The sequence below is a fragment of the Aedes albopictus genome, chromosome 2 (genome assembly GCF_035046485.1).
Source record: "Aedes albopictus strain Foshan chromosome 2, AalbF5, whole genome shotgun sequence".
NCBI lineage: Eukaryota > Metazoa > Arthropoda > Insecta > Diptera > Culicidae > Aedes > Aedes albopictus.
Window position 1 is genome coordinate 41,720,301 of NC_085137.1, and position 16,607 is coordinate 41,736,907.

The 16,607-nt window shown below is 44.0% G+C and overlaps 1 protein-coding gene across 12 annotated transcripts in view; it reads right to left on the reverse strand.

Moving 5' to 3' along the window:
• Positions 1 to 367: 367 nt before the first annotated feature.
• Positions 368 to 16,607, reverse strand: part of LOC109421313 (uncharacterized) — a 98,271-nt gene continuing 82,031 nt past the window's right edge. For 6 of the 12 annotated variants that reach the window (XM_062849526.1, XM_062849524.1, XM_062849532.1 and 3 more), the window contains 9 exons: positions 15,087 to 15,190; positions 14,803 to 14,984; positions 9,836 to 10,240; positions 9,397 to 9,572; positions 7,970 to 9,261; positions 7,010 to 7,564; positions 6,434 to 6,665; positions 3,856 to 6,323; positions 368 to 3,775 (listed from right to left, as the gene is read on the reverse strand). In XM_062849526.1, the coding sequence (XP_062705510.1) occupies positions 1,749 to 3,775; positions 3,856 to 6,323; positions 6,434 to 6,665; positions 7,010 to 7,564; positions 7,970 to 9,261; positions 9,397 to 9,572; positions 9,836 to 10,240; positions 14,803 to 14,984; positions 15,087 to 15,190 (7,441 nt within the window). In that variant the 3' untranslated portion in view covers positions 368 to 1,748. The remainder of the gene's footprint in view (positions 3,776 to 3,855; positions 6,324 to 6,433; positions 6,666 to 7,009; positions 7,565 to 7,969; positions 9,262 to 9,396; positions 9,573 to 9,835; positions 10,241 to 14,802; positions 14,985 to 15,086; positions 15,191 to 16,607) is intronic. The other 6 variants (XM_062849533.1, XM_062849529.1, XM_062849531.1 and 3 more) reach the window with 5 other exon arrangements.

Sequence of the window (16,607 nt, forward strand, 5' to 3'; positions counted from 1 at the left end):
TAATTTCGTTTACATAAACTTTTGCCTATTGCTGTTCCAAGCCATTCGACTAATTCGTGCCTCCCTTCGAACAGTAGGCCACAATCGCACGTTTTATTTCCCCCCAATAATCGCAGCAACCACACTACGAAAAGGGTCATAACGCTAGAATGGGTCTTTTCGTAAGGGATTCAGAGCACTAAATAACCGCCAATTGCGCCCCGCAACACTGTTCAACAACATTCAGTCAGCATCGTTTAACCTCCTTCTTGTGCTAATTATGAGATGGTTTAGCAACCTACTAGATTGTGTTGTTTTCTTTCTTCTTGTAGTTTGATTACTGTTTTTACTAGCGGATAAATGCAAAATGAATCAGTTTTTGTGAGTGTTTTTTGTTTTGTGAAATATTTTCATGATTTTTATTTTGCATCGAGATTAATCGATTTCTACATTGAAGATAAATTGCTACAAGTTAAAATTAGCTTGGTTTGATATTTACATTGTTTTTTTTTTGTATTTGCTGTGACGAACAAAAAACGGGATAATAAATTAAGATGCTTTGATTCTGCTTTTGTTTTGTTCATTAAGTGCTAGTTAGTTAAGCTAAACAGTACTCTCTCGCTTGTTTCAACAAGCCTGCTTGTCTATATTTTTTGAATTTTATTGTTTTTACACTTCCCCTTATCTTTGTGTTCAATTTCCATGATTCAACAATTTCGTAGAAAAAAAAAAAGGATTTAGAATTTCAAGTGTGATTCTTACAAAAGAAACGAAACAAGGTAGGTTTCTTTCTGTTTCTGCAAAAGACATTCACAAGACGCAACGCGGTACAAGTCGGCACTTGTCGTTCTTACAATGGTCAAATGGTTTACCTTTGTTTCGACCGATTTTGGGCGCGATGTCCATCGTCCATCGATACATAATTAACTGCAAAAAACTTGATAAAAACTTACATTTTACAAAAAAAAACAAATGAAAATTGATTTAAATGATGTGGATTCTAAAATCCATCAACTTTTTTTTCTATGAAATTGTTGTGTTTTTGAAGAATCGTAGGAACCATGTTCCTGGCGAATCTTTCCATGGAACAATTGCTGATTTGTTAATGCAAATTCAACAAATCACCGTCAATGATAACACAAGGAAAAGTAATCTATACTAAGCCGCGACAGCTAGTTTTTTTTACACGATTTGCGTTTTTAATTGTTTTAGCTTATTTTTTTACTAAGACATTGATTATAGTACACGAATATAACAGATTTTAAGGGGTAGTTCGTTTTTTTTTGTTTTCAGAAGATTTCAAAGCACTTCGCTTTAGGTAAAAGATGCTTGATGATGACTTGCGTTTGTCACAGGCTAAAAGAACTGGGTCTCAATCGCAATCCCCCACAAGAATGCTCACAGCTGATCATTCTAAGATTACCATTGAAAGCGTGCTTTTTCCTGAATTGTAAATTAACAAGTAACAACTAGAGCATCTTAGACCCAAACGAAGCCTAAATTTATTAATCCTACTGATGTTTCTGTTTTAACTGTCTACCACAATTACTTCACATCTGCTTCTTCTTCACCTGCCATCAAATAAATTACAATTATACGTCACATTGTATCCCCTCGTATGACTTCGTCCTCCATTCACTACAGTATGTATACACTATTATCGAAAAAAGAAACACTTTTTTCACTTAATATCAACCGCCTAAAACTTCCTATAAAAACAAACAAAAACTGTCAACCTAAAATTATAAGCGTCATTTACTCATTTTTAATCAAATGGGTTGCTGTTCCTCCTTTTCCGGGTGGTCCTGCTGCTGATCCTTCGACAGATTCAGCGAACCCTCGGACTGCGCGGCGGCAGCTGCTGCCGCCGCAGCGGCCGCGGCCGCCTTTGCTTCCGCCGCCATCCGTGCTGCCGCTGCGGCCGCCTGTCTTCCCGCACTGGACCGCAACTCGCGCTTCCGCTCCGGAACTCCGACGGTCTGATCCAGATCTTCGCCGCTTCTTCGTCGCTTCGACCGTGTGGCCCTTCGACCTCCAGCACCGGCCGTCGGAGTCAACGTCGGGGCACTGTTGGATTCCCCGCCTGAAGAACTGGCTGCGTCCGTACTGACTCGAGTGGATTTCCTCGTCGATGCCGTCGCCAAACACTCTGCTGAGGGTTTTTCGTTCAGCTCCTCCGACGGCTGTTGCTCCGTGGAATGGCGTTGACTCCGTCGGGAAGCACGACGTTCGTGGCGGTCAGCGGCCTCTTCGTGATGTTGTTGTTGTTGATCTTGCTCATGATGTTGTTCTTCACTTTGTTGTTGGTGCAATTCGAGAGGGGCCATTTCCATCTGCTGAGGTGCCTCAAGCTCTTCTTGCTGTTGCCGATGATCGACCTCTGGCTGAATCGGTTCTTCATGAACGGGAGCAGGTTGTTCGACGTCTTGACGGCTGCGCTGCGCTCTTTCGCTTTCCTCACGTTCTCTACGCCGCTTGTGCCTCAGCTCACGGGCATGAGCTTGCTCTTGCTCATGTTGTTCTTTCGCCTGTTGTTGCTGCTCCTCTAGCATTTTCTTCTGCTCCGCTATCCTTTGCTGTTCCATGATCCGTTGAGCTTCCTGTGCCTCCTGAAGCTTCTTCATTTGTTCTTGCTGTAGAAGCTTCTGCTTTTGCTTCAGCAGCATGATCTGCTTCTGAGGATCATCCTCATCATTCAGAACGTTGCCCGACTTGGATAGCTTTGAGGGGGCTATCAAGTCCTCTAGGTCCATTTCTTGATTGTGAGCGGTGTCCACTACCGTCACCGATGGAGTCGGGACCGAATTCGATGTCGACGATGATGTAGAGAGATTCTGAGGTGTAACCGTGGTCGGGGTCAATGTGGTAGAACTCGTCGAACTCTTACTCAAGTCTGCCGCCATATCCGTGGATCGCAAGCTACGTTCATTCCGCTCGGCTCGTTCTACTCTTTCGGCCATTCTTTCCGAACGTTCCCTCTCGCGATCTCGTTCTCGCTCTCGTTCTCTCTCGCGTTCCCGTTCACGGTCTCGATCTCGATCCCGTTCCCGATCGCCGATGCTTGAAGTCGACGATGTCGACATAGCCGCCGGGCTCTTGGCACTCAAGTTCAACGTACCGGATGCTGATCCGGATGAAGACGAGGCACCGGGCATTCCCACCGGCGATGCCAACGAAATCGTCGTCTGTGATGGCAGCGAAGCTGCTATGCTGGCTGCCGCCACCGGGGTCAACGTCACCTTATCGATGCTGGCCATCGAATCGGTTGAAGATCTGGTTCGGGGGCTCTTCATTTCATCCTGCTGAGATCCCATGCCGCTCATCATGAGGGTCTTGGGATCGAGCTTGGATAGATGATGCTGTAGTTGCTGTTGTTGCGTGTCGTGCCGCGAAGAGGATGTTGTCCTCTTGGAATCCGACGTCGACGAAGACGACGACGATGTTGGGATGAGCGATATCGCAGGACCAACACCCAAACTTCTCGCCAGCAGTTCGATCGGATGTTTACTCAACTGTTCGAATGCTTCCTTCAGTTCTTGATCCCGAGATTTCTTGGAAGCTGAAGAGGAAGCTGACGGAGAAGAACCAGTAGCGCCACTAGCGGACAAGGCTTGCGCTGCCATTTCAGCGAACAAAGCCTGGCTGAACTCTGGCGTTAAGGGTAATTGTAGGTCTTTGCTCATAGCTGCGGCCGCTGCGGCTGCTGCTGCAGCGGCTGATGCATTTGCTGCAGCTGCACTACTGCTGCTGCTCTTTGACGATGAACCATGTCCGGACGAAGACGATGACGACGTACCTGGAAAGAAAATTAAGAAAAAAGTGTTATGAACTTTTTGTTCCGTCATTCTCAAGGACGAAAGTAACCGGAATACATACCTGGCATTTTACCGGTTGCAAACGCCTGCATCGCCGCCAAGTCCGACGGGAACGCTCCCTGCGACAGCGTTTCCAAGATCTTCCTTCTTTCGCGCTCCAGTTTTTCCAGCGCTTGTTTGTTGGCTTGTTGGGCGGCGGAACTTTCCCTCGCACGCTTATCGGCCGCACTGGAACCACTGCTTCTGGAACTTTGGCTGATATCCAAGCCAGCAGATCTTGTCAGCGAGTCCAACAGATGTTTATCATGCGGAAGCAAAAGCTGTTGGAGCTGTGCCGCTTCCAATGCAGCTTGCTGGGCAGCCGCTGCCTGTTGACTTGTCAAGCTGGAACTCCTGCTTGATTTGCTGCCCGGAGAAGCAGCCGACTGCTGAGAACCGGCACTCATTCCTCGGGAACTGCTCTGCTTGGACTGCGATTGCCGCGAGGTCGTTGGAGAGGATGTCGTACTTGTCGTGATTCCGCTTGTTCCCAAGCCTGCTCCCGGAATACCGTATGGATTCAATCCACCCAGTCCAAGTGGGGTGTACAGGAGACTTGGATTCGGGAAGAAGAACGGGAACTGACTGTTGGCAGCTGCAGCAGCTGCCGCCGCGGCTGCTGCCTGCTGTTGAGAATTGGAATTCTTGCTCGAGCTCTGTTGCGAGGACGATGAAGAACTCGATCCATCAGGTTTCCTTGACTTGCTGGAACTGCTACTTCCAGCTTTCGGAGGAGTAGCACCAGCTGCAGCAGCCAAAGCCGTAGTGGGATCCAATCCCGCGGCAGCCATCATTGCAGCCAAGCTCTGAGCGTCCATTCCGGATAGACCCGGTAGTCCGGCCAAACTAGCAAAGAGATTCATGTTGTTCAAGTTTCCTAGTCCACCGAGACCGGCCAAACCTGGCATTCCACCAAATGGCATTCCCAGCAGCGGATTCTTGGGATCGAAACTTCCCAATCCAGGAATGCTGGACAACAAGTTGGCGTTCAATCCCGCAAGTCCCGGGAATTGCATATTGGCCGCGCTGCTGCTTCCATGCTTCTTCGACGGCGTTGACGAAGATTGCTGCCCGCTGCCACCTGCACTGCTTCCGTACTGACCTGCTCCCTGGGATGCCATTGGCGACGAGGATGATGACGATGATCTCATCTGTTTTGAAGAACTGGATGAGGGGCTTCCGGAATCGGAAGGCGATGGCTTCGACATTGACATGGGACCAGGGGGAAGGGTGATGGACTCCGCCCATTTCGGGTCAATTTCGTATAGAGGATTGTCGTGAAGCCATTGAGTTAGTCGCTTCAGTTGAGGTGCCTTGTTACCGGTTAGACGTTTGCCGTTGATCTTATTGATGACTGAAACGTATTCTTCTCCAGTAAGGTTCTTCCAATTGAAAGCCATTGGATTGTTGTCCGCCTGTTGTTGTTGCTGCTGCTGCTGTTGCTGTTGTTGCTGCTGCTGAGCATGATGTTGTTGCTGAAGACTACTTCCAGAATTCCTCGTTGATCTAGACGAAGTGGGCGTTGTTGCTTGCGACTGCGATGTAGACGACGATCTTCGAGATGATCTCGATAAATAATCCATTCCTATGGCATGCTCAGTGAGGGCGGCTGTTTGCTCAGCCAACCATTTGTTGACCTTGGCATCGTGAGCTGAACCGTATTGACCGAGCTTCGAGCTGAGTTCCGCCGCCTGTTTCATTTCGGCGAACATCACCTCGTATGCCTTTCGTTGCGGAGAATTCGCCGGCAACGACTGGATTATCTTTTGCTGCTGCTTCAAAAACGCCTGTTGTTCGGCTTGAGCTGCTTGAGCGAACAACGCATTCAAGCTATCCTTAGTCGAGAGGGCGCCCATACCGGACATGTTCTGCAACGCTGCCAAACCACTGTTCGAGTTGGAACTTGACGATCCCTGGCCACCGCTCTTGGAAGTTCCTGGCACACTTGTCACCGTGATGGTGAACGGTTTCTGCGGCGGTTGTTGACTAACGGAAGACGGGGCACTCGCTGGAGTGACCGACACACTTGGCGGAATTTGCGGCTTCTTCATCGAACTGCCGGAGAAGCTTCCTCCAGGAGGTGTCGGATCACCAAAGATCGTCTTCTGTTCCTTGGCAGCCGACAACCCTAGTACAATTTCGTCCAGCTTCCTGCGCTTCTTTTCCTTACCCAGCGGAGGCTCCTCAATCGGAACGCTTACGTTGTTCTTCTTCATCAGCTTCGAAAGCATATCGTTGAGCTTTCCTTTGCCGGCCGCTGCTGCTGCAGCCACTGCCGCCGATGGCGATTGCATTGAAGAACCACCACCACCTCCGCCGGCGCTTGTAATACTGATGCTGGTGGATGAGAGTCCACGGCTGCTTCCACTGCCACTACCGTAGAGATCGTTGCTTGGCTTGCTCTTCTTGCCGATCGAAAAGTCCTGCACCTCGCTAAGATCCATCGGACTTTTGATCATGTCGGCCATGTTGACCTTCGGAAGGCTGTAACTGTGGAGATAAACAAAGATTTTATAATTTGTAGATTAATAACATTTTAGGAATTTCGGGATATCTGCATAAAGATTTTCAGCAAATGGAAGGATTGTACCGAAACTTACCCAGACGAAAGATCGATCGGTGTCAGCGTACTGGACGTGCCGGGGATGAGTGTTGGCTTCGAGTAGGTCGGTGGATTACGCGGTCCATGCTGATGAGCCGGCGGAGGTTGCAGTGCACTCGAACCACCCGCTGAACCACTTCGACGGACATCAACGAGTTCATCATCGTGCCATGACAGCACCGACTGCAGTGGAGGAGGCTGAGACTTGTTACCACCGGCACCAGGTGCTACTGTAATTCGAGAAGAGTTGGGACAAATGCCGATTAAATGTGGTCTTCCGGAAACGGGGACGATCGGATGGAACATCGAAATCAACTATAGGGGAAACTTTACGACATCAATTGAATTTTGGTTTTACGGAACAAAATAAGCGACTAATTGGACAATTTTGGTTTTTGCAGCAGCCTGCTGGAAGCAATTGCAATTTAATCATGGACTGAACTAGAAGAAATGTGTAGGTATAAGCAATATGACCAAGCATCATCAATATTGCAACAACATCCAGCAGACTTTTAAAAGGGGACTGAACTAAAATGTAATGAAAATAAAATGTAAGCCAATTGATTATGTTTACCTGGACTCTGAGTATTATTCAACAAAGCATGCAATTTGGCCCTTTCTGTTTCAACATCAATAGCAATGTGTCTCTTGCGTTGTTTCTTACTTGACGAGAGCGAAACATTGGCAGCGGCAGCGGCGGCCGCAGCAGCCGCAGCTGCCATTTGACTTTGGCTTAGGCCCTGTGTACCACCTGCTGCCGATCCGCTGCCACCGAGACCGACTGCCGAGAGGGCAGCCGCCGCCGCAGCAGCCGATTGGGCATTCATGGCCGCTTGGCTGATCTGTTTCGCTCCGGCATGGTCGGTAGTGATCGTAATCACGTCCGGCGTGCTGGACGTCGACCGCCGGGTATCGGCATCGACCGAGATGATACGCTTGATCGTCTCGTGCAACGGAATGTCCAGATCAATTCCCAGGCATCCGGTGTAGGCAGAGTAGGATTTACCGACGGGCCACTCGCCGTGCTCGACACAGTAGATGATGTGCCCGACTCGGCGTTCGAGGGCAAAATCACGGAACCACTTCACGATCATCGAGGTGTCGATCATGCTGGCGAATTTGCTCATATCTGTAAAAATTGGGACGCATTATTGTAACCGAATCTTTATTAATCGGAAAAGGACCATTCCACGCCAAATCGATCACCCGAATAGTAAAATAATAGGGCTTCTCACTAAACAGATTAAATTGCTGCGTAAGCCATGATTTTCTGCTTATTTGAAATGTTTCATGATTTTGCGAATGAAATAATCAAAGATTGCCTTGGTGATCGCGACGTTTAATCAGTTTAATCGGTTTACGCTGTTTAGTGAATCCCCCTAATGAATTTATGGTGACAAGAACACACGAAAATGATATCCTGTACAATTATTCTACGGTACCTTACGCTCTGGTAATTATCAAGATGCAAGTACCAACACATGCTGAACCTTCTGTGAATTTGACGTGGAATAATACCCATAAATATACTCACTCTTGAAGTCCTCCTTCGATACGCTGTTATCCAACTGCTTCAGCTTCATCAACGGTTGGAAGACTTCCAGATCTGGGAAACGAGCCTTCAAGTCAGCCGCCTGTTTCGAGCATTTCTCCTCATCGCTCAAAACATTCGGTTTGACATCAGCTTTTTGTTCATCCAGTATGATTACGTCCGGGGAAGACTCACGGTCGGTTTCTGACTTCTTCGCCGTTTCCGGTTCATCGACCTTCTTGGAAGGTGATGCGTCCTCTTCAGTTTTCGCCGGCTGTTCCGCTGCGGTGGTCTCATCGGATTTCTGTTCTGTTTCAGCGGGATCTCCTGACTTTTCTGAATTTTCATTTTGTTCATCCTTCTTCGCATCATCCTTTTCTGCAGAAGTTTCCTCCTTGGTCATCTGCTCTGCGTCAACTTCCATAGATTCTGGTTTCTTATCCTTATCAGCTGACTTTGCTTCTTCTTGTTTATCTACATCACCATCATCTTTATCTTCCAAGTCTTTATCCTTTACCTCCGCAGACGTTTCATCAACTTGCATTTTGTTATCTTCGTCATTAGAAGACTTTTCGTCAGACTTCTCTTCTTTGACTTCTTCTTTAAGGTCCTGACATGTATCATCTGCCTTAGAATCAACATTGCTGTCATCTTGCTCTTTCTTAACATCATCTTCAACTTTAACTTCTGCCTTTTGTTCGACGTCAGTTTTGTCACCGTCTTTGTCCTGAGTACTGTCTGTTTCCTTTTTGATTGGAATTTTCTCAATCTTAAGCGATCCGTCACCCTTTTCCAGCTTCATTGCCAATTCAGCTTTCTCGCTTGCTTCAGCCTTGGCAGCCTGCATTTTCATCAACTGCTGGTTCTGTAGTTGAATTTGGAGTTCCAGGTTTTGCAGATACTTTTTAGCTGCCTCGTAGAAGGGGAACTCAGGATCCGCTAGAATCAGCTGCTCCGAGCGATAGATACCATGCTTGAGTACTGCCCGCAGCAGTTCTCGGTCGTGTTTACCCGAGATCCACCAGTCAGGGGTGTCCAAGTTGTTCTCGCACAGCTTGATGTTTTCCTCCAGCTTGGGATGTTTGATGATTTCACGAGCCTTAGATAGCAGTTCGAGTCGATCGAGAATCAACTTGGCGTGGTCCTCGGTCACGTCGTCCACCAAGCCCTCCAGACCCTTTTCATCGTCGTTTAGCTTGACGCCAGCCTGACGTTTGCACATCGCGATGAACACCTTGTAGAAATCGCTCAGATTTTCGTCCGATTTCTTGTCCAGCTTGGCGTACACTTTGAACCTGGAAAGCACGGCAGTTTTGAAACTAGTTCCTTCGAAAGGATGAATCAAAAACTGTAACATTTGCCAGAATTGCATTCTTAGCAAGTCTAGCGAATACCTTTCTAAGAAATGTTACGTTTCAAACTAATATTACCTTGACCAATCGGGTGTCGGAACGGTTGTGTTCGGTATCAGATCAATACCGTACCCGGTGAGAACGCGAATGAACTCGTTCTCTTCGCGGCGGGTCCACTTCTTCGGTATCTGCTCCAAACGGACGCGTTCCCGTTCACGCATGACTTGTTCCGTTTTTTCGCGACGTTCCATTTTCTGTAATTGGACAAACGGTAATGAAATTCTACGTTCTTCGATGCGCTCCGGATAAGGTTGAATCGAAACTAAAGTTTTCAAATTTTGGACATCTACTACAAAAACTAAAGGATAACGAATCTACATAACCGCCACCAAACGTAGGGTTTTGTTTAGGAAATAATAGAGGAAATACTGTAATTTACCAATCATCGAAACGGAAAAGCTTTCTAATAAAAAGAGTTCATTCAACCCATTTTTCGATCCCACCATTTCATACTAACCAAGTACATGGCTAACTTTTGCAGATCGAGATTGGCCAGCTGCGAAGCATCGGCCGGATTGAGGCCCAGCCCCAGGCTCAGCATGAGACTGAAATCAGCGGCCGTAGGCATTCCACCGGTTGGGGTGCTCGCCCCTAGGGAAAGACCCCCAGAGCCGACCGATGCTTGCTGCTGTTGGCTCTTGCTCAATCCGCTAGTGCCAGCGTAGGAGGAGCTTGATGCACCACCAGTGCCTCCAAGTTGCTGCTGGGAGCCCATCATTTGCATCGATTGGGACTGCTGCTGCTGCTGGTGCTGCGGAGTGAGACTACCGCTCATGGCCGGTCCAGGGGTGGTACAAGGCGTCGACGGGTTCGATGACGATTGGCCACCCAGGGAAGACGCCGGCGGTACAATCGCCTGAAGCTGGACGAGGGGTGATATTTGAGGGTTGGTGTCGAAAGTCGAACCGGCAGCAGCACGAACAGACGCCGAGAAAAGACGGGGAAGATAAGGTCATTGGTGTCGTTTGGGGATAAATATAGCTTGTTATGGAACAAAGGGTGAGTCACAAAAGCGCGAAATGGTAAAATGAGGTATGAGGCTGGAAATGGATCAGCAATGGCGATGATGACAACAAATATTTCAGAGCGAAGATACAAAACAGGAAGGAAACACGTTAAATGAAATGTACCTATTGGTGATACGCATTTTGAATAAATTTTCCAACTAGGGTCTGGGACCATTTGGGCAGGAGCACTTATTTTGGGCACTTGCTGTTATAACTCAGTCAATTTCAAACCGATTGACTTCAATTTTTACGCATGACTAGATACTGTGCGTATCTGATCGTGCCTCAAAAATCAAGTCAATCGGTTAAAAATTGACTGAGTTATTGCAACAAGTGCCCATAATAGATGCTCCTACCCAAATGGTCCAAGACCCTACATTAAACTCTTTTGAAATAATCACCCTTGTACTGCAACCTGTTCCCGATTATTATACAAAAAATCTAAACTTTTACATTTTAAAAGGATTTTTTTTTTGCTATTGATCGTAAAACCGGGAACTACTTGATAAAATTATCAAAAACATAATTAAGGTGCAAAACAGGCGAGATTTTCTTTTAGGTCTTAATAAATTGACTAAATCTAGCGTAACATTTGAAAAGAGGCAATCAGCTTAACGTTGATATATAAGCCTTGTTCCACTTGGGAGGTTACACCAAGAAGATTTGTAAATCTTATTAAAAATGTAAAACATTTCTCAGTATCTAATGACTATTTGTTTCATACAATCGAAAATCACTTTATCAAGAACACTGCTGCAAATCGGGAGTCACTGTTAGCAGCGCTGCTCATGGATCGAGGTGGAACTATTCATGATGGTGTGAGTAAATTTTCATACTAGCACTAACACACTGCACAGTGCACAGTGATCCACGAACCAGATTTACGAGGAAAGATGCATTCAGCGCCTTCAAATGATTTTTTAGACATTTAGTCTTCTACAAAGTTGTACCTAATAATAAGGCCCTCTTTCAAGTACATTGGAAAATTAGGCTGGGGATAGAGCGATAAAACTATTGGTTCTAGCGTCACCCTATGAAAACTATGAAAAAATCTCCAAATTTGGTCAAAACAGTTTAAACGCTTTATATTTTTTGTTTAAAATTTCTCATCCAAGTTGTCTTAGAACCTCTTTTAGAGCTTCTTAAACGTACATTTTCATTCGCGCAAAATGTTGCTACGTCATTCCGTTCAAAAGATATGTATTGATGATTTTCTAGAAAAAATAGGCACTTTTAAACTATTTTTTTTTTCTTGAGTTACAAAAATTACACCCCTCTAATTTTTTAATATGTTTTATGACAATATTTCTTCTTTTGAATGCTAGCAAAAGATAGTTTTTATGATGATTAACCTGGGCTTGTTAGGGGAATATCTGTAAATAAAAAGAAAATTGGGTTAAGTACTGTTCCTTTGAATTCCACTAAGAATTTGCATCCTTTGACAGATACGTATTTCGACCTACACTGTAAGGTCGTCTTCAGTGTCTGGTACTTGACTCGACAGTCGAGTCAAGTACAAGACACTGAAGACGACCGTTCAGTTGAGGTCGAAATACGTATCTGTCAAAGGATGCAAATTCTTAGTGGAATTCAAAGGAACAGTACTTAACCCGATTTTCTTTTTATTTATAGTTTTTATTGCTGTTGGGAATCGACTGTAATCTTGACTCTATAGATTAACGGCTACGCAGTCTTAGGGTTCAAAAAACGAGTTTTATTATTCACCCGACGTTTCGACACGGGGATAGTGTCTTCCGTTAATATTTATTTTCCCCCTGAGGAAGACACTATCCCCGTGTCGAAACGTCGGGTGAATAATAAAACTCGTTTTTTGAACCCTAAGACTGCGTAGCCGTTAATCTATATAGTTTTTATGTTTAACCCCAACCAACAATATCACCTTTTCAAACAACTATATTTTTTTGAAGAAAAACACCTATAACTATTGAACCAAAGGGATAATGACGATCTCCGCGCACAAAACGACGCGTAGTCAAATGCTCTACAAGATTTTCTTGGGCGACTTTGATGAGAAATTGAAACTGACAAAGTTACAGACACAAAACCGGTTTTTCTTGAACCACCCTAAGCTATTCAGAAAAATATCTCTAGACTCATCAGTTTTAAAGCTACTTAAAAACTGTCTTCAGCAAACTTGCTCAAAATTGATAGATCTACAACTCTTCCGTAGAATGTATATATTTATTCTTGCAAATTAAAAAGTTCGGTTTCAAATATTTTTGAAAATGTGGACCCCCTTTAATTTTCATGTATATTGAAAAGGGGGCCTTATTATTGGAAGCAACTTTGAGAAGACCATTGGTCTGGTACGTTTGGCATAAAGGACGTTTGGCATAGAATGATTGCAGTAAAAAATGAACTACACTCAACGTCAAAGAACGAAAAGTATTTTTAGGAAGGATAATACATTATAGTGCATTATTTTTTTCTGGATATGCAGACAAGGATGATTAGATGGACAGAACCATTACCAGAGAATCCAAATTGCTTGTATCAATAAAGAACAGCCTATATACAAATAAAGGAACATTCCCCTTCCGGAAAAAATCAAATTCATAGAAGCAAAAGGTTATTTCAAAAATAAGAGATCCAATAAAATGCACCACTAACAAGCTTGTCTTCTTTCCATTGAAGGCTGTTCTTTATTTTTTTCTCCAGAGGGAAAATATATTTCACATATTCTTTATGCCAAACGTCCCTTATGCCAAATGTCCTTTATGCCAAACGTTCTTATGCCAAACGGACTTATGGCAAACGTACCAGACCCGTAGACCATATTTGCCTAAAAAAATCATTTGAAGGTGCTAAACACATCTTTCTTCGTAAATCTGGTTTGTGGACCACTGTGCACTGTTGAATTTTTATACAAAAGTACCACCTTAAATCAAGAGGTTGCGGTGCCGTCGGTGACGCTGTTATCTACACCTTGTCCTTTTTTTACGTCCATGCTTGGCTGAGCGACAAAAAATTCTACCGCTTAGACAATAAGCAAACTCAACAGTTTTATATTTTTTAAAACATCTTCGTGATTAGGAGAAGTGTACAAAAATATAAAAATGTGTATTTTGATCATTATTTTGTCGGTAGAATTTTTTTCGCTAAGCCAATAGTGGACGTAAATCAAGGTTTAGGTGTATAACACTTTTTTTCATAGAAGATTACCAAGTGAGTGTGGGCATACATATGTTAAAAATATGAGAAAAAATTGCCTTTTAAGTAGTTAGCGCTCATTAAAATGCGCAATGTTAAGCACTGTGCAGTTCGCAATTTGTTCCAAATGATACGTCTGTTTGTCTGTGGATAAGCCTTCGTGGTACATAACTGTTAGAGAAAAAGTGCGATTGCTAATAGCAGAGTTAGGCTCGATTGGCATGTATCATATGGAGATTCTACTTTGTTTTTGACGTTTCAATGTCTCTTCGCAAACTTTGCATTTTAGGAATCCCCGGTCCACCAACTGGGATCTCTTTGCCAAATTGTTTGCGGTATAATTTCGTGGATACTCACTATTCATCGATACGCCAAGTGATTTAGATAAGGCCGTTAATACCATATCGTCGTTCATCATGGAAGCTTTTGATGAAAGGCCTTTGCGGTCTGTGAAGACCTTAAGAGGAATCCCTTGGCGGAACTCTGATCCGACCAGGCAACAATATAGGCAATGCCATTGTTGTTATTTGTCAATGTCCTTGAAAACAATCGTCATTTTCTGCGGTTACGTACATGTTATAGTAAGAAAGACGCTATTACGACGCCGAAAAGTGTTCCAATATTATGCAGTGTCAGGTAAGTAATAAAAAGACTTCTTCGATTTGGTAAAGAAAGATTGACACAAGTATTAGTCACTGTAGGGGCCTAGTAAGCTTTTTTACTATTCAACAACCTATTTTAATGTATTGTAACTTATTGCAGGTTTTCTGGTAAGTGAATAAAAGTGAAATTTGATACTTGTGCTGCAATACTTGTGCTTCCTTAACTGTTATCTCTAACTGTGTAAAATTGATTATTATTAACTGACCTAATATTAGCTACGGAAACAAACTGTACGACGCTACTAAACAAGACTTAACACCAACATAATAACTGACAGAGCTTGGGAGGAGCACCTTGTTGGACATAACGAAATTCGGCATTACACGGAAAACAGTAACAAAAAAGGTCATGATTGTCATAACTCAAACTACGTTATGCCGAATGGGGTGCATCCTTAAGCTCGTCGTGTACGAAAACAAATCAACAATTGATTACAATTACCATGCTCTGAACTATTTGTGTGTAATGGTGGTGGATAACATGCAATTCAAACGAAGGGATTCTGCTCTGGGATGATCTTGTGGGAGTGGTGATTGCGAGTACAAAAGAAACACGGGATGTGTTCGGGATCGGTGACACTTACCTTCGCCTTCTGTTGCTGTTTCAGTTCTTCCTTCTTGTAGTTGCGCTGGTAGGAAGTGATGACCCGCCGGAGCCGCGTGTTCAGGTCCTGCATCGTGGGCCAAATCAGCTCCGGGTTGGTTTCCGACGGGGCCGGCGTAGGCGCAGCACTTGTCGCGGTACCAGCTGTGGATTCTTCATCATCTAAATTAGTGTTTATTGAGCAAGTGGTTATGAAAACAAACCTACTACTGACACTACGTCCCGTTTCGGGCGTAGCTATTAGAATGGGAACATGCGACTTACCGTCTTTGGAATCGACGCCGGCCGACGAGGAACGGGCCTCCGAGGGTCCGTCCTCTGGGTCCTCCTCGTTGTCTCCTTGCTTGGAGTTGGCATCGTCGTCGGTTCTGGGGAGTCGGGAAGAAAGATAGGAGAGTAAAGTTAATAACATTCTGTTTAACATTCTACAGTGGTAGGGTGGGTCATTGTGATTGGTTTATTGATTTCATTTTCGAAAAATAGTCTTTCTTTGGTTCGTGAGCTACTGAGATGATCAGCAATGACTCACCCTACTGCAATGTATATACTCTCGTAGTGGTACTATGGTAGTTATGGTTTAGAGATGAGATTTTGGCATATGGATGTGTGTTTGTTGATGAGTGTTTGGTAGGAATATCACAAATGGAACACAGAGAGCTCAGTGAATATGTATTATGCTGAGGAGAATTTTGATGCTTCCAAGCAAAATGATCGTGATACTTAGAAAGTAGGAAGGGCGGCGATTGTTTTTATCATTAGTCACCACTGCACACTGGGCCAGGAACAGAAATTAGCAAGACAAAACCTCTAGCACATTGGGGTTACGTCCTATCAAGTTGGTGTCTTTGGAAAAGTTGTTGGGTTTTATCTGCGCCTCAAATTGCGCTTAAAATTTAGTTCGCAAAACCGCCGCATAGGTGGCGCTGCAGTTCTAACTTTTTTATTTTACATCCTAGAGCTTTGGCGTCTTCGGCAAAGTTGTAGAACAGGCAAAAATATGAAAAGTTGTCGAAAGCACCAAAACTGTAGCTCTTAAAATAACAAAGTTACATTGAATTTTAGAAACGAACGACTTATATTTTCGGTTTTATGTCATTCTCTTGTTTTCAGCCTATATGTTGCCATGGCAACAGAAAACAACAATCGCAGTAGTCGAACAAGATCGTACATTTGAAATTGTATTTCACTCTTGCAGCAATCATGCGTTTTTAGGAATAATCTATACATTTGTATTACTAGTAGAAATTCCTGTTTAATGTATATGAATGTTATATCGGTAGCTGTCGATGTGCACTTTCCTGATTTTGCCCGAATCAAACGCATTTTTCGTAGGTGAATTCACTTCTAGAATCTTTTATACTTTTGTTTCATGCATTTTAACATCAAATCATAGACAATATCAACAGCAAAACTGAAGAATTATCAGATAATAGTTAACAAACTATCCATTCACGGCCTTTGTGGGTTGTCAAGATAGCGCACAAAAGGTATATTATTTTAATTCACTAATATATTTATTATATTAAGTATGATTGAAGTAAGCAGCATTAGCATGCGGAATAATGCGGGATTTTGTTGAACATAAAACTGTCGATGAAGTAGGTGGAATCTTATAAGAAAATTAAAATCAATTGCCCCGATGGTGAAATGTTTTAAAAGATACTCATGAAATTTCTCAGCAAACGCATTACGCTTGATATAATAATTAAGGTGTAAGTGTCATAAGTAATCTCACGCATCCAAATTCATCCTATTTGAAAACAAGCGATTACGGCACCATTTGAT